Source organism: Emys orbicularis, chromosome 14 (genome assembly GCF_028017835.1).
Source record: "Emys orbicularis isolate rEmyOrb1 chromosome 14, rEmyOrb1.hap1, whole genome shotgun sequence".
In the NCBI taxonomy this organism is placed as follows: Eukaryota; Metazoa; Chordata; order Testudines; family Emydidae; genus Emys; species Emys orbicularis.
The window spans coordinates 11,058,983-11,084,001 of record NC_088696.1 but is presented as its reverse complement, the minus strand read 5'-3'; the positions used below and the strand labels follow the sequence as shown (position 1 = coordinate 11,084,001).

Here is a 25,019-nt window from a genome sequence, read left to right as displayed (position 1 = left end):
ACAGCCTTTGTGTCAGGGACGTGCCTTTTGCTATCCTTGTGAAAATCCACCCAAATTTGGCCAATTTATAAGCCTTTGAAAAATCTGAGCTCACACATGCTCAGTAGAGACTTGGATTTTAGCATTCAGATTCCCTGAAGATTCCATCCATTCTGAGCAGGTTCCAGGTTGGGCTGAGCAGGACTGTCCCTGTAGTTGCAGCTCTGGGCTGCTGTGAGCTGTGCCAGGTCCAGATCAAGCACCAGAACTGAAAGTAGGTGGATTGAGAGGCCAGGAGAGTCAATGCCCCCTGCTGGGCTGAGGCAACATGGAAGAGGAAATTGCATGATTCAAAGGTAGTGAGTACAAGACCTGGGAGAGGAGAATAGATTGGGAGAAAGGACATGGCGGCTGGCTGGTGGTGGGACGGGTAGAGGGGAACTGGGAGTTGAGGTGCGGCAGAAAGATTGGGACTAGCTGAGCAAGGAGATTGGAACTGAGGCAGAGACTGGGATGGAGACCATGGGGGACTTGAACGGGTGGGGGAAGGAGAGAGGGACTGGGAATCAGGGGAAGGGGGCTGAGAGTCAATAAGTGCAGGGAGAGTGAAATCAGATGAGGAGCCAGGGGGAGACCGGGACTGGCTGGCACAGAGATGGGAACTGAGAATGAGTAGGGCAGGAGGAAAGAGGTCAGAGGGAAAGGAAAACAGATCGCACAAGGAGCTGGGGCAAAGGAGAACTGGGACTGGCTAGGCAAAGAGATTGGGACAAGGAGTTGGGGGGGGTTACATTGACATTGGACAAAGATCCCGGGAGGATGAATGGGAGCAAGTGGGGATGGAGAATGTGGGGAGGGGTGTGACTGGAGGCCAAGGTAGGGAAGAGAGAGAGATTACTTGAGGAGCCAGGAGTGGGATGGGGACTGGGAATGTCTGGTTAAAGAGACTGGGACTGAGAGCTGGGGTGCGGGGAAGGCTGGGACAGGGATTCCAGAGGGGTGTCACTAAGACTTGCTGGGCAAAGAAACTGGAACTGAAACAAGAAGCCTGAGGAGTGCTGACTGGAAGTGGGTAGGCAAGGAGAATGGGACAGGGATGATGATCCAGATGTGTGGAAGAGACAGGACTGGAGACAAAGATAGGCTGGAACGGGTGTGGCAGAAAGAGAACAGGCAGAGGTCTGTGCCTATTAGATAACCTTCTCCTCCAGAGCTTGGAATGGAACTCATAACTCCTGAGTCTCACCATTCCTCTGCTGTTAGAAAATATCTGTGAAACACATTGTGAAAGTGTTTGTCTCAGCCCCCTCTAGTGCTGGGCCACAGAGGATAACAACCTACTTGTACTATCAATGACTTTTGAAGTGACCGAGGTGTGAGTGGTGGCTCTAAAGGTTCCATCCCTCATGATGACCGTGAGGGTGTCAAAATGATGTCACATGATGGAATAGCTTTACTTTTGGTTTGTTTACAACCTTAATTTGGACCCCTTGTGAATATGCATTATGATGCAGTCTTTAATTTGTGAGGAAGATAGATATTTATTTGGAAACAGAGCCAAATGGCCCTCAAATACTCTACTAAATTACTTTTGTCCTTCAGGTTGTTTGGCCCTTGTTGCAACTTTGAAGGGGAGGAAAACACACACACCCCTTCTTCAAATTAATAAACAAGCAAACAAAGTCAATTAACTTCTCACTCTGGGCAATTACTTAAACCAGAGGTAGGCAACCTATGGCACGTGTGCCAAAGGCGGCACGCGAGCTGATTTTCAGTGGCACTCACACTGCCCGGGTCCTGGCCGCTGATCTGGGGGGCTCAGCATTTTAATTTAATTTTAAATGAAGCTTCTTAAACATTTTAAAAACCTTATTTACTTTACATACAACAATAGTTTCTTTATATATTACAGACTTATAGAAAGAGACCTTCTAAAAACGTTAAAATGTATTACTGGCACGCAAAACCTTAAATTAGAGTGAATAAATGAAGACTCGGCACACCACTTCTGAAAGGTTGCCAACCCCTGACTTAAACTTTTACTAAACTAAGTGAGACCATACAATACAAATGATCACATCAAGATCACAGTTGGAATGAAGCACCTTACAATGATGTGGAATGGAATCACCAACTGATTTATATCAGCAGGTGAACACAGCCAGTAATCAAATCATGAAATTAAGACAACAAGTCAATTCTTTCAAATACTAAATGCTTAAGGAAGTGTTGTTTCCTTCTCAGTCCTTGAAGTGCCACCGGCGGCAATGGGGCTGGCCCCAGCTGAACGGGGGAGGAGAACATATGCCCCTCCCCTTTAGAGTCTGTAAGCACTTATGGGCTAGTTTAGGATGAAGGGAGCTGGCTGGTCCCTCACCTCCCCTTTCATTAATTTAAACCCTAGCTCAGGTCATGTGGATCCTCTTTTTGCTCAGTTCCAGGCTAATTTCCCCACTTTTTGATACATCAAAGATCTGCAACTCTCCATTCCCCTCTTAGTGCAGAGTGGTGCATACAAATACAAATCAGCTAACAAAATGGTTTAAGGGAAACCACTTAGCACATGGGAAATGATTAATGGCATGTACTGTTAGTTACGCTTTTGCTTACATGTGCACAGTGTGTGTGTACACACACACACACACACACACACACACGCTTTAAAAGGGTTAGAGTAAAATCAGTAATATTGGCAGGCATCTCCATGCAATAACAAAATAGGGTAACGGGGAAAAAGAGAAGAAAGTTACTTAATAAAAGAAAAAGCTTTGCTCTTCAGCTTGCATGGCCTTCAGAGCATCAGCGCAGAACTGCAGGTCAGGGGAACAGATGATATCTCTGGTTGGCACCTCATGCTGACTGGTGGGCTTCCTCTGGTCAGGCTGGCATAGCCAGTGGTGGTCTTGGTCTCCTCTTCCTTAGAGCTAGCCTACAGAAAGCAAAGGTGTCAGCCCTTGCTATCATTGTGGTGGACTAGGAGGAACATGCCATTGTCCACATCTACCTGGATCCTTATGGTGGTGATTTTTAGCTTGTTCGACCTTATGGCACCTCCCTGGAGCAAATCAGGGGACCACAAATCTAATAACCCAGAAACATGGTCCTCTCCCAGTCACGGATGGGCAAGCTTGGCTCTTGGTCAGTTTGGAAAGTCCCTCCTTTCACTGGAAGTTCTCTTCTAATAACTGGCGTTAGACTAGTCCACAAGCGTAGGCTACTCCAAAAATGTGATAAGCAGGAGATTGCTTCATGGAAGTATCTCAGTCCCCTCTGCTCCCCTGGTGGGGGTAACAGTTGGGAGTGCACATGGCCTTGATAGATTCTTATATGTGACTTATAGCCTAGTGGTGATTGCCATTGCTTTTCACCCACTCATATTCCCACTCAGCCTTTCTTAAAATATTCCTAGAGGTCCCTTTTCAACTGCCCTTTGCACCAGCAAAAAATTAGGGAACCAGTTGTTCATGGCTTAATTAGGTGAAGGGTCACCTTCCTCTTTGCATCAAGGCTGAGAGACAGAGCGGCCTTAGAGCCTGTTAATAACAAATCCTACTTAAACTACAAAGAATTAAAGTTTATACCTAAAGAAAAGTAAAGTTTTTACACACCAGGCTTCAGTCACATGGACCAATATCCCTCACAAATTACATGGCCTTTTATTATTTTCCCCACAGGACCCAGCCTCATTCGTTACACAGGATGGACCTGTTCTGGGGCAGAGCAGGGCTGTACAGTGAAGGAGACGGTTGTCTGTAGGACCCGTGCTTCACTTGTTGCAGAAGTTGGAAGGTGTGTAGCAAAGGAGGCAGGGGATTGCAGGAAGAGAAAGGATGGGCTCCTGGTTAAGGCAGCTGAATGAGTTCCTGTGTGATGCTGGACAAGTCAGTTAAACCAAACTTTTCACAAGTGTCCACTAACTGTGTGTTCCTCATTTTCTGGGTGTCTGTCTTGAGCATCTGATTTGCAGAAATGGTGAGCACTCTCAGCTGCAATTGAAGTCAATGGGAGCTGTGCTTTTAACATAAAGTGCTATATAATACTAAGTACTCTGAAAAATCAGGTCATAGGTATCTTAAATTGGGCACCCAAAATTGGTGAATAGTTTTGACCTTAATTTCGGTGCCTCAGTTTCCCATCTGTAAAATAGGGATAATAATAGCTCCTCATCTCAAAGGAGTGTTGTGAAAATACGTTAATTGATGTTTATGAAGCAGTCAGATACTAGAGCAATACATTTCACAAAAGAGCCTATGAGGCAATGAATAATTAGAGCTGACTAGAGGATGACCATTCATTCAGTTTCAAGACAGCTTTCAAGGTTTCACAATTTGTTTTCATTCTGCATTGGAACAAAACCAGAACCTTTCAACCACTTTCACAAACCAGATGTTCAAACAGCCATTTTTTTGGATAGAAAAGATCAGGAATGCTTCTCGGTGGAAGTGACTAGAGAGACCATCCTGGACCTCAAAAATCTTCCTATCGAAAACTTAGTAAAAATCAGTACATCCCTGCAAAATGTTTCAGCTTTGATTGGAGCCAGATATTTTGACAAACATTTCGTTGAAAGTATTCTGATCAGCTCTATTAATAATTCTGTCTTCAGAGCAGGGTTTGAACAGTGTGTAGTGGGGTCTCCCATTGAACAATGAGGAAGACACAAAATATTGAAGAGCTTCTCATTAAATGAGGGCCATCTATTTTGTGCACTGACCGAGGCAGGGGTCTTGTGGAAAAAAATAGAATGTGATAAAGTAATTAAAGACAATAGCACATGCATACGACAAAGGAAAAAACAGGCAAGCTTAATTCTGGCATTTCCTAACTTGTGAGTGCTTGACTTTGTTAAAAAAGCATTATTAAGGTTGCAAAGATTTTTTTGTGAATAACATGTAGTAACTTAGCTGATTTCTTGTTCCTCATGTGTCATAAATCACCAAATCCCTATATCTTGTATTCAACCCTGGACAGCACTTATGTATTCTCAATACAATATTTATAATCTTTATTTATACTCTCAGAATTGACATTATTAGTATTCTAAAGCACTGCCATCATGACACTTCATTACACTGTGTAATTTTATTAGTGGGATTGTTACTGGAATTCAACCAGCCTTCAGTTTACATTGGCATCTACTGAGAGGCATTTGATCTATAAATGACTCCTATAATTTATTTCTGGTAAGCCCTGGCTTTTGCTGGTAATAGCAAATTGGGATTAGAGGGATAATTTTAAAATGAAAGTTCAGGAAGAAAATGCTCCTCCCTCGTCAATCTCTTATAATTAGTAAGTTATGTTCAGGTCATTTCATGTTTTCAGTTTTGCATATAATTAGGGCCACATTGGCCTACCTAAATGGCATGAGCAAATACATAATTGTAAAATCCTGACTTGCATCATCCATGCACCTGCTTACCTTTGGGAATTTGTCCTTGAGTGCACAAGGTCACCTTTGACTTGGAGTGGAAATGAGCTGTATCCTTTTTCTTTACAGGTGAGCTACCAAGCTGGCTGCAGGGGATTCTTCTTCGCAATGGCCCAGGCATGCATACAGTGGGGGAAACCAAATATAACCACTGGTTTGATGGCTTGGCTCTGGTGCACAGTTTTACATTTAAAAATGGTAGGTTGCTGCATTAAAGCACCAGCATCCAAAACAAGTCTTGGTCTCTAAACAGAAGCATAAGGTTTGATAACTGTGGGTGGAGTTTGCTTACAAGACTTATACATTGAATTGTTTCAGATGCTTAGCTAAAGGTCCTGTTAGACATGTGGTTGGTTAGGGGTCCTGCAAAACATCAGACTAACAAGGGCCTGTATAGCAGGTGAACATCAAATGAAGGGCAGGACAGTCAATGCAGTCTCACAGACACAGCTGCCAATGGTGGTAAGAGAGAATGGGTGGTGGTCTTGCCCTTCTCAGTGCAACTTTCCTTCTCTGAGGTGGAAATGCTGTGCTCATCTCAGAAGGGGAATGTGCAAAAGTAGCTTAAAATCAGCCTTGCATGTTACCCTGATCCTGAGGTTTCTGTGCTGGATCAGTCTTTCTAAAGGCTGCTCTAATTTGCACCAGCTGCCATTGGCCCAAAGAGCCATTCAAGAACCTTAGGATTGCTGGGCAGCAGGAATGCCCAGCCATGCCCTTTTCTTCCAGCTACAGCCCTTCTCTGGCTGCAGGGAACAGGGGTGCCAATGGTGCATAGGCGCCAACTTTCTCCGGCGCCGGTGGGTGCTCGTGCCCCCCCCGCCCCAACTCCACTCTTTCCCCACCCCTCCCTCCCTGCCCCACGAAACAGCTGTTGCGCGGCGCAAGCGCTGGGAGGGAGGGGGGAGAAGCAGGATGTGGTGGCGTGCTCATGGAGGAGGCAGAGGTGAGCTGGAGCAGGGGGGCGGGGCCACGGGGAGCTGCCGGTGGGTGCTCAGCACCCACTAATTTTTCTCTGTGGGTGCTCCAGCCCTGGAGCACCCACGGAGTCGGCGCCTATGGTGCTAGGCGCTGCTGTAGTGGCTCAGTGGCACAAGATGATCCCCCTTACACTGGGATGGCAATCCCTGGGTCAGCTACATTGGCTTTAGGTCAGATTTATGCTGGTGGCATGAGACAAATCTGCTCTAATGCAGAGAAAAAGCTGGCTCATAGGAACTAATGGAAATATTTCAAAAAATTTAAGTCAATTATGTTTTCCTCAAGGATGTTAGCACCCATTAAAGGGCCAGGTCTTTCAACCCTTCCTGAGGTTGACTTCAATGGGAGCTGAGGCGTCTGAGGCTCTCACAGGCTTGTGCTGTAGGTACTATGCATAGAGCTGTGCAACACAGAATATTTACACCAGGGGTGAAATCCTGTGACAAATGACAAATCTCCCACCGATTTCAGTGGGATCAAGATTTCACTGTAGGGCAGGATTTCTGGTTGACTGGTCTAGATACCATAGTTTTGAGTAGATATTAAAGTAAAGGATTAAGAAACACAGCTCACAATAGAAGTTGCATTTCCATTTACAATTTCCATTCTGCAGCTGTTTGGAAGCACATAGCAGCTTCTGCCTGCACCACAGCTGAAGATAGCCATGGTGCATCCAGGAGGTATAGAGACTTTGCTACTATGCTTCCATCCAGAGCCCCAGGAACCTGCACGCAGGGCCGGCTCCGGGCCCCAGCAGAGGAAGCACGTGCCTGGGGCGGCACATGGTACGGGGAGGCATTCCATCCATTCTTGGGGCGGCACAGTCCGAGTGGCAGTTCGGGCGGCTTTTTTTTTTTTTTTTTTTGCTTGGGGTGGCAAATATGGTAGAGCCGGCCCTGCCTGCACAATTCCAAACTGAATCAGCTACTAGTTGGGGGAGGGATAGCTCAGTGGTTTGAGCATTGGCCTGCTAAATCCAGGGTTGTGAGCTCAATCCTTGAGGGGGCCCTTAGGGATCTGGGGCAAAAATCAGTATTTGGTCCTGCTAGTGAAGGCAGGGGGCTGGACTCAATGACCTTTCAAGGTCCCTTCCAGTTCTATGAGATAGGTATATCTCCATATATTTAATAGTTCCATCATGCACAGAGGTTTATTTGACATGGGCAAACAGCCTATTTACATTATGGGCTAAAACACCCTTCTTAGGATTTGAACCTAGTTATGACAGCAGCCAAGAGTGAAACTAGGCCACTTTGCCACTCAGCTTGCAAGTCAGGTCTCAGGTATATTTACTGCACTTATATAAACAATACTTAAATGACTGTCCAAATCCTACTTGCCACCCTCAGGCAAGGTGCTGGAAATGATCAGAAGCAATATTTCCTCCGTCCATACCAATCTCTTTTTAATCTCAACCTGACCATACAATATGGAAATAGAATATTATTTCATCCGCTTTAGAACATAATGGGGGCTGTTTTTCATTGTGCTTATTGGCTGTACAACATACAAGCTTTGTAGGAGAATTGGGTTCCCTGCCCCCGTTTGTTTTTTATTTTCCATTGCTGTTTTGGGATGAGAGATTCCAGAAACACGTTTCTTGTCTGCCTGCCCAGTTCAGTGCCTCTTAAGAACACAGCATAAACAGAAATGGCCAGACATTGAAACTGCCAGTTTATTGCACCACCTAAACCACAGTGAGCTGTGTTTGTTCAGACACACAAGCCTATATGCTTGAAGTGGCTTAATCTATACAGGCATTCCTTCAGACCTAGAAGAGTGCTGATTTTTTACAAACACTGGAGACTGAAATTTGCCAAGAAAGTTGATTTCTGCCACCCCTCCCCCATTATGTCTGGAGATACATACTGTTCTCCTGATGGAGGAACCGTGGGCTGGTGATTAAAACACAGATATAAGAGTTCAGGGATCTGGGTTCTATGTGTGACTCTCCCTCAGACTTTTTATGTGATGATTGGCAAGTCACTTCACCTCTCTGTGATAGTTCCTAGTTACAGTTCCTATAAAATGAGAATAATAATCCTTCCCTACTTCACAGGGGTGCTGTGAAGCGTAATTCATTGTTTGACAGGTGTTCAAATATGTTAGTGATGAGTATCATAAAAATGCCCATAAATAGCTGCCTGCAAGTATTCCAGCTCTAGAGAGGAGGTTTTTATGAATGTAACAAAGGGTTATTCTGGACTAGGGGTGGGTTAGATGACCTAATAGGACTCTTCCTGCTCTGTAATCATCATCAGAGAAATTACAGATTCTTCTTGGGGGCTGTTTTAGTGACAGCATTGTGAGTTTAAAGGAACTGCCTTTAAAAGCTTAAATGGTCAAATTTAGTAAAGTGGGACTTTTACAAAGGAAAAAGTCATGTTGTCTTTCATAACACTGCTCTACAGCCAAAATGCTTCTGAAATAAATGTAGTCAAACTTTACTAATTCTGGGTCACTGAGAACGAAAATGATGCTTAAAATTGTTGATTGGCTCTAGTTTTCAAGATATGCTATTGGGTCAGTATATACGACCCTTGACTTGGGAATGGCGGAGGATAAGTGAGTTATAAAGGGAAGGGATCTCAATTTAAACCAGAAATGACTAAAATACATCTTTGACTGGATCTATGAATAAATCTATGACTGGGTTTGGACAGTACTTGCTTTTTAGGCAAAACAATGAATGATGCAATCTGAAGCTGGTATTGCGTCATACATGATATGAATTGCATCATGTTATTCCTAGAAGTCGTGGAAGATGCAATCATAACGAAGCTTACATCACTCTGCTGAACAAATTGCCCTATATCAGCTCTAGAAATCATACAGTGTCGTGCTCTCTTATTTGTCAGTGTTTGATTTTGCAAAGGGACACATTTCTGTTTAGCCAAAGTGAGCAGAGATGCCTCGTACTTGTGTGAACAGTGCAGATAACTTCTGCTATGTTTGTGGTGAAGTGACTTTTGCATCACAAAAGTGCAGTATAACCACTATGGTTAAGAAAGCCTATCACCTTTATTTTGGCTGCAAAATTGGAGATCAGGACAAGAGGTGGGCCCCACACATATGCTGCAACACTTGTGCAACAAATCTTCGCCAGTGGTTGAACAGGAAAAGGAAATCTATGCCTTTTGCAGTGCCAATGATTTGGAGAGAGCCAACAGATCATACCAGCAATTGTTACTTCTGCATGGTGCCTCCAGTTGGGAAAGGTGTGTCAAAGAAGAAAAAGTGGACTGTGCATTATCCAAACATTCCATCAGCTATTCGCCCAGTACCCCACGGAGAAGGACTGCCGGTTCCTGATGCACCAGAATCATTCTCACTTGAGTCAGACGAGGAAGAGGATGAAACTTCTGGTCCTGAACCATCCATGTCACAGGACCCACATTTTCTCCCATCCTCCTCCTCTGAACCACACACCTCATAACACAAGGTGAACTGAATGACCTTGTCAGGGATTTGGAACTACCCAAGAGTAAGGCAGAGCTGTTGGGCTCCAGACTACAGCAGTGGAATCTCCTGGCAGGTGATGTTAGGGTTTCCATGTTCCATGACCGTCAAAAGGATCTTGTCCCATTCTTCTTCATGGAAGGTGATCTTGTAGTCTGCAACAACATCGATGGTGTGATGGCAGCCCTCAACATCGTTCACGATCCAGATGAGTGGAGACTGTTCATTGATTCATCGAAGACGAGTCTTAAAGCTGTTTTACTGCAGAATGGCAATGTTTTGCCATCAATTCCAGTTGGTCATGCAGTCCATATGAAGGAAACCTATGACAACATGAAACAACTTTTGAGGTGCATAAACTATGACCAACATCAGTGGCAGCTTTGTGGCGATTTGAAGGTTGTTGCTCTCTTGCTTGGTCTGCAGACTGGATACACAAAGTACTGCTGTTTTCTCTGCGAATGAGATAGTCGTGCAAGAGATTCCCACTACATCAAGAAAGATTGGCCACTCCGACAGTCATTGAAGCCTGGGAGGAAAAGTGTTGAGCATCCACCACTTGTTGAATCAAGGAAGATTTTGTTACCACCCTTACACATCAAGCTGGGTCTGATGAAGAACTTTGTCAAGGTCATTGACAAAACACAAGCAGCTTTCAAGTACCTCCGTGGAAAATTTCCAAGGTTAAGTGAAGCTAAGATAAAGGAAGGTGTCTTTGTTGGTCCTCAGATTCGTGAACTTCTTCGAGATGATGCATTTGACCATGCACTGCGTGGCAAGGAAAAGACGGCATGGAAAGCCTTCCAGTTAGTGGCAATAAATTTTCTCTGAAACAACAAGGCAGACAACTACAGGTTGTTGGTGGAAAACCTCCTCAAGGCATACAAAAGCCTTGGTTGCAACATGTCACTAAAGATACATTTTTTGCACTCTCATCTAGATTTTTTCCCACCGAACTGCGGAGCAGTGAGCAACGAGCACGGCGAGCGATTTCACCAGGACATTGCAACAATGGAGAAACGCTATCAGGGCAAATGGAGCCCATCAATGCTTGCAGACTATTGCTGGACAGTGACAAGAGATGCTCCATTTAATGAATACAAGAGACAAGCCAAGAAGCGCTGAGTAGACACTGAATAGGACTAAACTATGTACATAATAGTTTTTTGCCTTTTGTTTCATAATAAATTTTATTTATATAACACTTTTGCTGATTTTTAAAGTGTTACATAAACAGGACAGGTGAAATATTATCATGTAAAGCAACCGTAAACACATGAAAAGACCTAGGTTTACAATTTATGATTAAAACTCTACTATCTACACAATATACATAGACATAAAATGTAAAAACTTAAATATCTTAGAAACAGTAGCCAATCAGTTGTTTTAATTGTCATATTTGAATTCAGCACATCAAAATACATAATAAATAGCACATTTTATCTCTGAAGCAGACGACTTCTCAAAAATTGTAGACCAGTGTAATTTTAGAACTCCCTCAATGTTTGTTGTAACAATTCCTTAGGAACTTGAAATTTACAATTTATTCTTCCTGCTCCTTCATGTGCACATGTAGATAAGTCAATATAGAGTTGCTTTCGAGTGCTGGCATTTTTAGTTTAAAACCTTTTTCTCAACACCCCATACACAAAATATTGCCTAAAAGTTTTGTGAACCAAGGAAAGTGGGTAAGTCAAAATTTGGGCTATCAGTGTTGACAGCCTATAAGTATAAACAATGGGAATAAAGTAGAGCACAGCCCCATTTTCCCCTGAAATTTTTCAGAGACACAAAACACCTTCTGAAAAATGAGGGGTTGAAAACAATCCATAGTCTGCTTAACTGGAGGCTAACCAGACGATGGTCTACTGTAATTTCTTTATCTGACAGGTGTTCTATATTAATTTTCTAAGGAAAATAAATATCTTCTCAGTATGCATGTAATACAAAGATTTTGTTTGCCCTTTCTCAGGCGAAGTTTACTACAGAAGTAAATACCTCCGCAGTGACACATATAATTGCAATATAGAAGCAAACAGAATTGTGGTGTCAGAGTTTGGAACTATGGCTTATCCAGATCCATGCAAAAACCTATTTGCCAAGTAAGCAATGTTTTTCCAACGAGGTTCTGCTTTCTATTTCTCCAACACAACTGCTTTTCTATTCCCCCTCTGCACATACAAAATAAGCCCCTCTGTTTGTATGCAAGTTTAAAATTGACACGCCATTGGCAATGCCAGGGATCTGATTCCCAGTCTCTGTATACAGTTTTAAAAATTTAATACTCGCTTATAGAAATCAAAGGATTTATTGGCACATTGCAAGTAACAACTACAACATTAAGTCCTGCCTGTGTGTGCTGGAGTTATTACTTGCAGTGTTCCAATAAATCTTTTGATTTCTTTAAGCAAGTATTACAGAAAACTATGAAGCAGTTTATGCCCAAAGTCTTTATTTTAACACTGTTGTAATATGATAGGGAATATTCTTGGGAATAAAAATGTATTGTCAGAAGGAGTATTAATCCACCACGTTCTTACCAAAGCCTATTGAAAAAGGTACCAATCTCTATGACCTACTGGGCCAGACTTTCAAAATGTGATCTCTAACTGCATGGAGAAGCATGCGCACACACACACACAATAGTGTCTACTCCCATTCAAGTCAATGGTTGTTTTGCCATTGACTCCAATAGGAGCAAGATTGGCCAGATATTAGATGAACTGTTTGTGCATGCAAAAGCAGCAGTTGTGTGTGTTCACACTTCCAGATTGGGTTAAGAGTGGTTGAAAATTTGGCCCAAAACATGTTGTACTGTGTTGCTGTAGGACCAGCCAGCAGAGATAGTACAAATTAAATAATAAACCCACTTCCAATGATTGTGCTGCATACAGGTCACATCCTGCTCTCCAATAGCAGGCACAACTTTCAGTTCTATGAGTGGCTCAAGGGGAGGATAACACAAAACAAGTAACAAACAGAGCCATGATCATTTCTGTTCTATTTGAAAGTGAAAGCAACTATAAAATAGCTGATCTTCTCAAAGATTAATATATGTATATGAAATTTTCATCCCCACAGGGCATTCTGCTACTTGTCCCACACCATTCCTGAGTTCACAGACAACTGCCTGATCAATATTATGAAAACTGGTGAGGATTATTATGCTACAAGCGAGACTAACTTCATTAGGAAAATTAATCCTCACACTCTGGAGACATTAGAGAAGGTAAAACATGGTATCCAGCATGGATGCTTTATCTGCTAATGAATACGGTGTCATGCTGACCTTTACAGCCCGGGGTGTCAGGTTAAAGGCGGCCAAATTTGATATAAGTAAATGTAGAAAGATCAAATTTTTTTTATCCTGTGCTTCCTGTGTCAGAACAGGCCATTTGGGAGCCATGGAGACTGGGGTAGTTGCTGTAGATGCCAACTTATAATGTCAGTTATTTTAACTTACAATATTTTATTCTTCATTTCTTTCAAACTACAAAATCCCCGGTGTCTTAGGGTAAGTATTGGCTTTTGCAGTTTTAACTTGCGCATAATCCTACTTGGCTGTAGGCATAATGTCAGGTCTTGTGCTTATGGCATCTGATTATTTGGATTATTCCTTTTGATTAATGGCCCTACAAGCTCGCCCTATTATGCAACAATTTATATAATGTGTAATTAATTCTCTAGGCCAGTTATATCACAACTTTCTCAGTCATTATACCATCTGAATTTCCTTATGCAAGACATTTCTTTAATTTTCTAAAAAAGTGAGTCTAAATGCATTAAGACATGGTTTTTAGTTAACCTTTTCTACTATGTATAACTTCCCAGTCCCTTTCCCCTCCTATAATACTGTTTATCAACTTTAAATAAATCATGAAAGCTGCTGGTTTAACAGCCTTGCTATGTGAAGCCCATTCAGTAAGGGATTGGCAATGGCAATTACCTTTGCTTACACAAACCTCTTCCCATGTGCCTCATCCCGGAGGTGACCTTCAGGATCAAAAGCTCAGCATCCATGACCCATTCAAGCCCCAAATAAGGAAATAATTTAAGCACATGCTTAAGTCCCACTGAATTCAATGTTTTTAACTTAAAGACTTAAAAGTTAAGCAAGTTGTTTCCTGAATTGGGAGGCTTTCCTGAAACAGGGCCTGAGTCTTTGGCCTTTGTGCTGGGGTTGCCAATGGGAATGCCACTAGTGCCAAAGGTGATGATAGTTTTTGTGATGTAGGCTAAGTAATTTCACATACTCTTTATAAATCCTTATGCTGTCACTTTGTTAGGTTGACTACAATAAATATGTAGCGGTGAACCTGGCGACTTCTCATCCCCATTATGACAGCGCTGGAAATGTTCTCAATATGGGCACCTCTATAGTTGACAAGGGGAAGACAAAATATGTTATTTTTAAGATTCCTTCCTCAGTGCCAGGTAAGAGATGGCTTCTGCTAGTGTCTCTGAGTTCCTTGTTAGTTTGTTGTTGTTGTTTTCTTCTGAAGGTGGAGGGCTGTGCCACAAATGGTCTAGAAACCAACTGAATCACTGTTTGTTTTTTAACATCACTTCTTTGTACAAAGACATTTGACATTTCACTGTTAAGGTGACAGGTAGTGAGAAACTGCATGTAAATTACATTCCATTTAAATTATAATATTTATAAATTTTTAAGTACATATGTCTGTATAAGTCTATAAGTACATTCCTTAAAGTTATTTTGAAAAAGACTGATGGGACTCCTGAACTAGCTGCTCGGCCTGGTTGGGTATTTGGTGTTTGAAAAGGTTCATCTTTATCACTTTTTCCTGTTCATATTTCAGTACAGAAGAATGTTGTTGTTTCAGAAGGATTGGTCCCTACTCCTAGCTTGCCATTCTCTGTGTTGTGAGATATGTTAAGAAATGATGCACAGAAAAAAAATGTATCCAGCATGTAGTATTTGGTGTTTGAATTTGTAAAATGTGTCTTTCTTTATAAATATATTTTCAGGGAAAAGGACAGTGAGTGAAAATGCTTATAAAAGTGGGGACAGACAGTGTTTGGTTAGAGCCAGGCATAATACATGAAACTGTATGTAGGTCCCATTCCTCACCAGCTTTGCCAATGTTAGCCCTCACCAAAGCAAAGGCTGTTCATTGGTTTCTTTGCACTCACGTCGCAGCTTGTACAGTCACTCACCTTTTCTTCTTCACGGTGATCTACTTTCTGTGCATTTCTGTTAAACGTAGCAATGGGGCAGGGCCTGGCTGCTAACGTAGCTGTTACTCTATGGCCAACACCCCAGGATTGAACTTGTGCCCTCCAGAGGGAAAAGAATGAACGGCTACAATTTAAGAGCCAGGCACTATAGGTAGGGTTGTAATAGACTCACATAATCTGTGGCACAGCGGGTGACCAGAAGCACAAGCTCACCAGGAGGTTACACTAGCATGGGGCCATACAGTCCCTTCTGTACAGCTGTCAGTACGTACAGTACTTAACTTCTGTCCCCCTCCATGCTGGAGCTTCAGGGGCAGTGGCCTGTGAGTAACTCCCCAGGGGCTGGGAGTAACTGCAAAGGCTCAGGTCCTCTGCATGGATGGCCCTGGTCTTATCTGTGTGGTTGTCAGCTAGGGGGCCAATTCCCCTGCTAATCCTGGAGAAGGGAAGGAACTCTGCCCCTAAGAGGAGAATGTAAAGGAATCTCACTGAGTGGCAACTATTATTTACATAATTACAGTTTATCTTTCTAATTTATGTTTAGAGAAAGAAAAGAAGAAATCCTGTCTCAAACACCTGGAAGTGTTGTGCTCTATCCCTTCCCAGTCTCTCCTTCACCCAAGCTACTATCACAGTTTTGGAGTTACAGAAAATTATATCATCTTCATAGAGCAGCCATTCAAACTGGACATTCTCAAGTTGGCAACTGCCTACTTCAGAGGTGTCAACTGGGCGTCCTGCCTTTCTTTCCATAAAGAAGATAAGGTACCTTTCCTACTATGTGCCAAGCAGTGAGGGTAGCCAGGGCAATAATCATTCCCACTCTATACTATATTTTCCCTTGCTGCAAAATTTCAGTCACTTCCCATTGGAGGAATGTGTTTCCCCCTCTCTTCCTATATATATTTTCAGTAGCTAGCAGGATCTTTCCTTAAGAATCCTATCCCACCCCACCTAAAATTCCCATAAGTAAATCTCTGGTGTTGAGATAACTGAGAAAAAGGATAGTATTGGGTACTATTAGAAATATCCCACACCAGCAGAGAGATTCTGCTCATCTGTCATGTCAAGTAACCATGTACAATCACCTCTAGTTTAAACAATGTACTATATAATAGTATACACATTTAGGTCTATAAGTGTAAAGACTTTAGGTGAGATTCTAATCCCCATTCTGGCTCCTTTACATGAGGCAAGAGGTCAGATTGGCATAAAGGCACTCTAAAAACCCTGGATTCGCCTGAGGGAGAATTCTCCTAATGCAGAAACAGAAGAAGGCAACTGCAAGCTGTCTTCTGAGGATGCCCCTGGTATGCCAGAGTTGGAACCATGTGGGAGAGGGCATGTTGGACCTCTGCATGTAGCACTGTGGAGATTCCGGTCAGGTGAGACAGGTGACTGTAATTTAGACACCTCCCAGGGGTCCTAAATTTTTATGGGGGCCACTTCAGCTCCCAGAGCAGCCCTGAATTGGGAAGGTGTAAAGGTGGGGTGAAAGCTGCTGCCTCACCCCACCTCCAGCTTGCATGCTCTGTGCTGTGCCTCTTACCCAGAATCTCGCCGCTTAATGGCACAACCGGAGTACTCCAAATATGTCATTATAAACAAAGCAAATGTGCCATCATCGAGTTGGAAACACTGGTTTGCAATGAAATACTTATTTTTTTAAAAAAAAATGTTATTTGCTGCTTACTAAACATTAGCGTGTTTGACGTCTTTCAGACTTGGATTCACCTCATAGACAAAAAGACCAAAAAGGATATATCCACCAAGATTTATACAGATGCCATGGTCCTTTTTCACCATGTGAATGCTTATGAGGAGGACGGCCATGTTGTTATTGATGTAATTTCCTATCCGGACAATAGTCTATATCAAATGTTCTATTTAAAAAACCTGAATGAAGACTTGGAGAAAAACACCAAACTCACTGCCATACCAGCCTGCAAGCGATTTGTGGTTCCTCTGGGGTTTGACAAGGTAACATTTAATGTATTGTATTTGAGCAGTAATTTTGAATAACTCACTAAAAGAAAAAGCATATGAAGCATTGGTTTGCTAGGCCACGTCCAAATTCCTGATTTTTTAAATGATATCCACAAAATTTGGGGGGGGTATGTAATTGTTTGTTTGTGTGCGCAGGGCGATTTATATTTGCACAAGCAATGGGCAGTTACTTGGTGCCAGCTTCTGATTCCTTTCTTCATGGAGAAAGGTCCTGTTCAACTTGACTAGTCTCTTCAAAGTCAATGGAACTGTTTGTGGGGCAAGGTGCTACCCCACATGAATAAATGTATCAATATGGCTCTTGATTGGCAGGTGCAAGCATGGGTTTTTGCACATACAATCTGATGCCCATTAATGGAAGCCTGTGAAAAATCATCCCTCACCCCACCCCCCGCAACTTACCCACCAACCCCTCCCTGAAAAAAACCCCTTAGCTGCTTTTCAATAGTAATTTTATGAAGATGATGGGATTTTTATTTCAATGAGAGCTTTACTAAAGTGGGGAGAAGGATCAAACCTTTCTGTAGCTTTGAAACAGCTTAAATGTTTTACATCATTGTTTTGTAGGAAAATCTGATTTACTGCTCAGCAACTTGCCAGGCAAGTTTCAGCCTGATTCAGTTTGGAATGGCTGATACTGTCTGCCTTGTTACGCCCTGGAAACTGGGTCTTGTTAATGCCATGAAAACAGTCCTGCAGCAATGCAGGAGGATACATTTGATGCATGGAGAAGAAAAATGGCTAATAGCCAAGATGGTCAAAGATGAAACCCCATGCTTTGGGTGTTCCTAACCTCCCACTGCCAGAAGCTGGGAAGCACGACAGGGGATGGATAACTTCAAATTGCCCTGTTCTGTTAATTTTCTCTGAAGCATGTGGCAGTGGCCATTGTCAGAAGACAGGATACTGGGCTAGATGGACTGTTGTTCTGACCCAGTATGGCCGTTCTTGCATTCTTATGATGGATCCGCTCAAATTGTCCTGCCTTCCTATCTTGCAGTCTAAGAATTCAGCAACGTTGTACAGAAAGACACTATACTGAAAAATCTCATTGAACTACTAATGTGAACACTCAGGGGCATTTTCATTAAAGTAAATATCAGTGTTAAGCTTTTTAAAAAGCACCAAATGGCATCAATGTACATCAGGGGTAGGCAACCTATGGCACGCGTGCCAAAGGTGGCACGCGAGCTGATTTTCAGTGGCACTCACACTGCCCAGGTCCTGGCCACTGGTCCAGGGGGCTCTGCATTTTAATTTAATTTTAAATGAAGCTTCTTAAATATTTTTAAAACCTTATTTACTTTACATACAATAGTTTAGTTATATATTATAGACTTCTAGAAAGAGACCTTCTAAAAACGTTAAAATGTATTACTGGCACGCAAAACCTTAAATTAGAGTGAATAAATGAAGACTCGGCACACCACTTCTGAAAGGTTGCCAACCCCTGATGTCCATGGTGTCTGTTTAGCATTGTCTGTTGAGGATAATATGTGAGGAAGATAACACCCTCCCCATGCACGCGCGCGCACACACACACACTTAAAATGAGAAGCCATTACATTATTTTTTTTATACACTGGGCTTTTCAAAGGAGTTGAAGGGATATGAGAGTCCAAGCCCTATTGACATAGGTGCCTCACTCCCTTAAATGACTGTGAAAATCCCAGCCTTTAGCCCTAACTCCCAAATAACATGATGAATTTACACTGCTTCTGTGATAAAGCAAAAATACCATCTGGCTGACATCTTTATCAAGTTTGACCTATAGCTGATTTATTAGAATCCCCTGCAAATTAAGGGCTTTTAAATGGAAATGCTCATAGTCTAATAATGCAAGAGGAGAAATGCCTCTGAGAAAGCAGCCTTTTGAAGTTGGATCATCTGGCTTATGCCAAATGGAACCTAATAGCAATTTACATACAGTAAAATCAACCTTGATGGAAGTCCTAAATTAGAAATATGTCCTTTAAAATGTCTTGTTTTTAGCATTGCTCTCTTGCAGGAAGGAGGGATAGCTCAGTGGTTTGAGCATTGGCCTGCTAAACCCAGGGTCATGAGCTCAATCCTTGAGGGGGCCAATTAGGGATCTGGCCCCCCCCCCAAAAAAACCCTGTCAGGGACAGTACTTGGTCCTGCTAGTGAAGGCAGGGGACTGGACTCAATGACCTTCCAGTTCTATGAGATAGGTATATCTCCATATATTACTTTTTTTTTTTTTTTTTTAAAGGATGCAGAAGTAGGTACTAATTTAGTCAAACTTCCATCAACTACTGCAACTGCTCTGAAAGAAAAAGATGGAAACATCTATTGTCAGCCTGAAATGTTATGTGAAGGTGAGATGTGTTCATTAAAAATCTTCCATTGTATTTTCTTAAATGTAGGTGCATTATAATAACAGAGTCTAGTATGATATCAGGGGTGCTTAAAGTGGGGGTGCTGGAAGTGTGACAGCACCCCCTGGCTTGAAATGGTTTCCATCATATACAGGGATTACGGTTTGGTTCAATGGCTTTCAGCACCCCCACTATACAAATTGTTACAGCATCCCTGCTAATATCTCTTAAATACTCCTATATAATCTAGCCCTGATCTAGCAGTCAGGTCCTGGAGGTAAACAGTGAGGTGCCGCATGGCCACATGGTTTCACCTCAGTGACCTAACTGCTAGATCCAGGCTAAATGAATAATTAATGTAAATCTAATGTGAATATCTGTCCAAGGAACAGGTAGATTACGAATGCTCAAAATATCATGACACTAAGGTTTCAGGTCAGATCTGAGATCATGGGATCTAAATATGCAAGATTATCTATATGCATACCTTTATCTATTTTTAATTTGGGGAAGAGATCTCCAGTTGCACCTCACAGGTAAACTATGTATTTGTGGAAAAATGAAAGGTAACTGAACAGTAAGAATATAAATACATTGGGAGATTATGAGGCTGTGGCTAAACCATGAGAGTGAAATGTCAGTGGTTTATGAATTTGTATCACCTATATACTTGTTCAGCTTTCATTTTTTAAAAAATATATTCATATATCTGTACATAAAGTCTAAGCAAATTTAACTTAGTCCCTGCCAAGGAATATATATTGCAGAAGTTAACTGAAGATCTTTTCTGAAGATCTTGACTATATGTGCTTCATTTTTTTTAACATGTCTTAGATGTACAGTTGTGCTATTTTCCTTCCTTGTTACCAGTATGTATGTTTCACTTTACCTGTAGGAATAGAGCTGCCTCGCATCAACTATGATTATAATGGCAAAAAATACAGATATATCTATGCAACAGAAGTTCAGTGGAGTCCAGTTCCCACAAAGGTATAATATAACACTGATTGCATATTGCATGACTGTATTCGTATAACCCAAATCAAATTAAACAGTGTGCAAATAGTGAAGGCAGTTTATTTCACTAGCTAACCTACATGGTCCAAATTATGCCCTGACCTACATCCATACAACCATAGCGAAACTGCCTGGTTGTGAGGTCAGAATTGGAACATTATTAGCCTGTGGTTCTGCTCTGTAATGTGAATGTTCCAAAAATTAAAAAAAATCCACATTTCTTAAACAAGTAAGTCACAACAATATGTTTACGTATCACATTTACAAACTCCGGCACTTAAAAGCAAAAGGATTAAAAGTTAAGGACATAAGTCCTACATTGCCACATGACAAAAATAAACCAATTGGGCCAGATTCTCAGCTGCTATAAATCAGTGTAGTTTCATTATGGAGCAATGTCCACTTAACACCAGCTGAGAATACGGACTGTTGTTATTACCACATACAGAGATGTCTATTTCATCACAACGTACCCTTCACTCTGATCCTCTGATGTTTTCAGGAAGCTTTAACTTGTGTTGGGGCACCATCCCTAGACTGGAAGAGTCCCAGCCCCACACTCCTCCATGATACCAGTTTTTAAAGAGATACTTCTTAGAACACAAGTTCATTATAAGTTGCATCCGACGAAGTGGGCATTCACCCACGAAAGCTTATGCTCCAATACATCTGTTAGTCTTAAAGGTGCCACAGGACTCTCTGTTGCTTTTTACAGATCCAGACTAACACGGCTACCCCTCTGATATTATAAGCTGGACAGTCCTATTAACTGAGGGTAGGAGAAAGTTATATAGACAAGCTGGCTCTTGATAATTTTTGCTCATTCAGCAAAATCTATCCTAAAACCTACTGAGAGAATATAAGGCCAAGTAGATAGAGTTCACTAATTGTTCCTGTTTTTAATTATCCCAGCTGATTACAAAATAAAGTTGGATCTGTAATATTATATAGTCAATGATGCAATAAAATGTTTGTCAGCGTATCTGACACTAGCTCAAACAAATCAGCAAGTTTGTGATTTCTAACAAAGATAATCCTCCTTTACAAATGACTTAAATAAAACCATAGTTGTTAAGAGGTGGGGTTTTTTTGTTTTGTTTTTTACATTGGGCATCTGTGATATGCAGTAGGTGCAATGAAGACATCTGATATTGTTTTGTATATTGTATCTTATAATTCATTTAAACACCTTTAAGTTCTAAATCAGGGATCTCTTCAGATTTTGGGTTCAGAATGGGAACAGTGATTTACCTTTAGCAGTGCAGATGCATACAGAAGATAATAGTAACTCTGTCATACTGGGCGTTGGGTTGCTCAGGCACTTAGCCCATTGCTGAGATGTGGAGATATTTACTGCTATATTTACAGTACATGGGTGAAATCCTGGCCCCACTGGTTTATTAGCTACTTAAACCATCACAATGAACTGATTTTGCTTTTTGCAGTGTAGTTGTAGTTGTGTTGGTCACAGGACATTAGAGAGACAAGGTGGGTGAGGTAATATCTTTCATTGGACCAACCTCGGGTGACGAAAGAGACAAGCTTTCAAGCTGACAATGAGTTCTTCTGCTCTGTGTAAACTCAAAGACTTGTCTCTTTCACCAACAGACATTGGTCCAATAAAAGATATTACCTCACTCACCTTGTCTCTTTGATTTTGTTTTAATATTTGTCCTGTTTAACTACTTAAGGTTTTTACTTCTGTAAAGACTGAGGTCACACACAAAGAAAATGATTAAACCACAGGACTAAGGATCAGGAGGTTCTGAATTTTATTCCTTGCTTTGCTATAAGGGTCCTGTGCGACCTTGTGCAGGTCACTTAAACTTTGTGTGTCAGGCTCCTGTTCTGTAAAATGGGGGAATAATATTATTGACTCACCTGACACAGAGATGTCATCTGGCTTAAATAATTAACTAACGTTTGTGAAATGCTTTGAGATCCTTGGTTGACAGGTATAGTTGTAATGTAGTAAAACAGTATCAATTTCTGCTCTCAAGTCTCTAAAGTGAAATTGTCTCCGATTAAATACAAACAAGATTCTGTGGCTATACAGCCACTAAACATGACTGAGGAGCCTAAAGTTTTCCAAATATTTCATCTGTGGCATGCTGGAGTAATTATGTCTCATTGCTTCCTGACTTGCAGTACTGATCCTGTCATTTTACCCAGCCACTCTGTTGTACGGTACACAGAATGATTTTGAAATTAAGAGCTAGAATGGAGACTGAAGAATTATTTTTGTCTTAATAATTTAGATAGCAAAAGTTGATGTTCTGACAAAGAAAAAGCTCAGCTGGGAGGAGGAGCACTGCTGGCCAGCCGAGCCGGTCTTTGTTCCCAGTCCTAATTTAAAAGAAGAGGATGATGGTAAGCAGACTGCTCTTGTAAGAAATTGGGGATAAAAATATATATAAGTATGCAGAGCCCTTCACTGTCAAGATGACTTGCAATGAAGAATCAGAAATTTTAACTGTTTTATTGTCAATGACCTTTAATATGAAATCTATTCCACTGAGCAACAGTGCCATGGGGTAAGTAAAATTAGCCTCAGCCATTGTGGTCCTGCAAACAAAGATGTCTGCTACTACTTCTCCCTAGCTCTGTAGACCATGGAGATGGAGTTCCTTAACTTCTTTCACCATCTGCCCTAACCTCTTTCTCTCAATGGCATATTTTCCCCATTAATGGTAATTTTTTCTGTTAACGGTAATTCACATTAAGCGCTCTTAGATCTTTCTCAGTATTATTCATAGATTCATAGATTCTAGGACTGGAAGGGACCTCGAGAGGTCATCGAGTCCAGTCCCCTGCCCGCATGGCAGGACCAAATACTGTCTAGACCATCCCTGATAGACATTTATCTAACCTACTCTTAAATATCTCCAGAGATGGAGATTCCACAACCTCCCTAGGCAATTTATTCCAGTGTTTAACCACCCTGAGAGTTAGGAACTTTTTCCTAATGTCCAACCTAGACCTCCCTTGCTGCAGTTTAAGCCCATTGCTTCTTGTTCTATCCTCAGAGGCTAAGGTGAACAAGTTTTCTCCCTCCTCCTCATGACACCCTTTTAGATACCTGAAAACTACTATCATGTCCCCTCTCAGTCTTCTCTTTTCCAAACTAAACAAACCCAATTCTTTCAGCCTTCCTTCATAGGTCATGTTCTCAAGACCTTTAATCATTCTTGTTGCTCTTCTCTGGACCCTTTCCAATTTCTCCACATCTTTCTTGAAATGCGGTGCCCAGAACTGGACACAATACTCCAGCTGAGGCCTAACCAGAGCAGAGTAGAGCAGAAGAATGACTTCTCGTGTCTTGCTCACAACACACCTGTTAATACATCCCAGAATCATGTTTGCTTTTTTTGCAACAGCATCACACTGTTGACTCATATTTAGCTTGTGGTCCACTATAACCCCTAGATCCCTTTCTGCCGTACTCCTTCCTAGACAGTCTCTTCCCATTCTGTATGTGTGAAACTGATTTTTTCTTCCTAAGTGGAGCACTTTGCATTTGTCTTTGTTAAACTTCATTCCTTCATCTTCTCCTTGGTGAGCCATGAGGTCAAAGACCATAAGGTTGTCCTTCCAAGATATGATTAGCTCAGGACCCTCCTCATCTAGTGTCCCATTACCAGCCATTGGAGATATTTGCTGTTAGCAGTTGCAGATTGGCTACATGCCATTGTAGGCAGTCCTGTCATACCATCCTCTCCATAAACGTATCAAACTCAGTCCTGAAGCCAATTAGGTTTTTTGCCCACCACTGCTCCCCTGGGGAGGCTGCTCCAGAACTTCACTCCTCTGATGGTTAGAAATTTTCACCTAATTTCAAGCCTAAACTTGTTGATGGCCAGTTATATCCATTTGTTCTAGGATCCACATTGGTGCTTAACTTAAATAACTCCTCTCCCTCTCTGGTATTTATCCCTCTGATTATATGTATAGAGAGCAATCATATCTCCCCTCAGCCTTCTTTTGGTTAGGCTAAACAAGCCAAGCTCTTTGAGTCTCCTCTCATAAGGTAGGTTTTCCATTTCGAGGATCATTCTAGTACCAGCTGTACCATCCTAATAATTTTGTCAGTGAAAAAAACCCTGAGGCCCAGAGGCTATCTTGTGATATACTATCATATGCTTTCTTATAAAGTCTATAAAAACTATGTATGTATTTTGATCATATTCCTATTTTTTCTCGAGTAGTGTATGAATTGAAAATACTTGATCCACAATTAACCTATTTTTCCAAAATCCACACTGATAATCTCTTATTATTTCCTCTATCGAAGCAATAAGTCTATGTAAGAGTATCCAAAATAAGATTTTATAGGAGGAGGGAGATGACATGCTAGTTCTTACATTTCATTGTGTCACCCTTCTTCAAAGTTGGGCATATGACTGCCTCCTTCCACTCCTGCAAAGGAACAATGGGCCAAATTCAGCTCACGTGTGTGCTCCCAAGCTAGACTTTAAAAATAATTGGATTTTTCATGTAGCCCACTGGAGCCATCTTTTATCAGATTGGCATCAAAGAATTCTTCAAAACTGCTAGACTGAATGTCCTGAAGCCATCTAACTACAGACCAGGGCCAGCAGATACAGTAG

General features: G+C 41.7%; 1 protein-coding gene across 1 annotated transcript in view; it reads left to right on the top strand.

Moving 5' to 3' along the window:
- Nucleotides 1-25,019, top strand: part of BCO1 (beta-carotene oxygenase 1) — a 31,213-nt gene that overhangs the window by 5,614 nt on the left and 580 nt on the right. Inside the window, exons 2-10 of the mRNA XM_065416802.1 lie at nucleotides 5,477-5,605; nucleotides 11,823-11,952; nucleotides 12,932-13,079; nucleotides 14,137-14,284; nucleotides 15,594-15,814; nucleotides 16,772-17,029; nucleotides 19,290-19,395; nucleotides 20,291-20,385; nucleotides 22,671-22,782. Of these exons, the coding sequence (XP_065272874.1) occupies nucleotides 5,477-5,605; nucleotides 11,823-11,952; nucleotides 12,932-13,079; nucleotides 14,137-14,284; nucleotides 15,594-15,814; nucleotides 16,772-17,029; nucleotides 19,290-19,395; nucleotides 20,291-20,385; nucleotides 22,671-22,782 (1,347 nt within the window). The remainder of the gene's footprint in view (nucleotides 1-5,476; nucleotides 5,606-11,822; nucleotides 11,953-12,931; nucleotides 13,080-14,136; nucleotides 14,285-15,593; nucleotides 15,815-16,771; nucleotides 17,030-19,289; nucleotides 19,396-20,290; nucleotides 20,386-22,670; nucleotides 22,783-25,019) is intronic.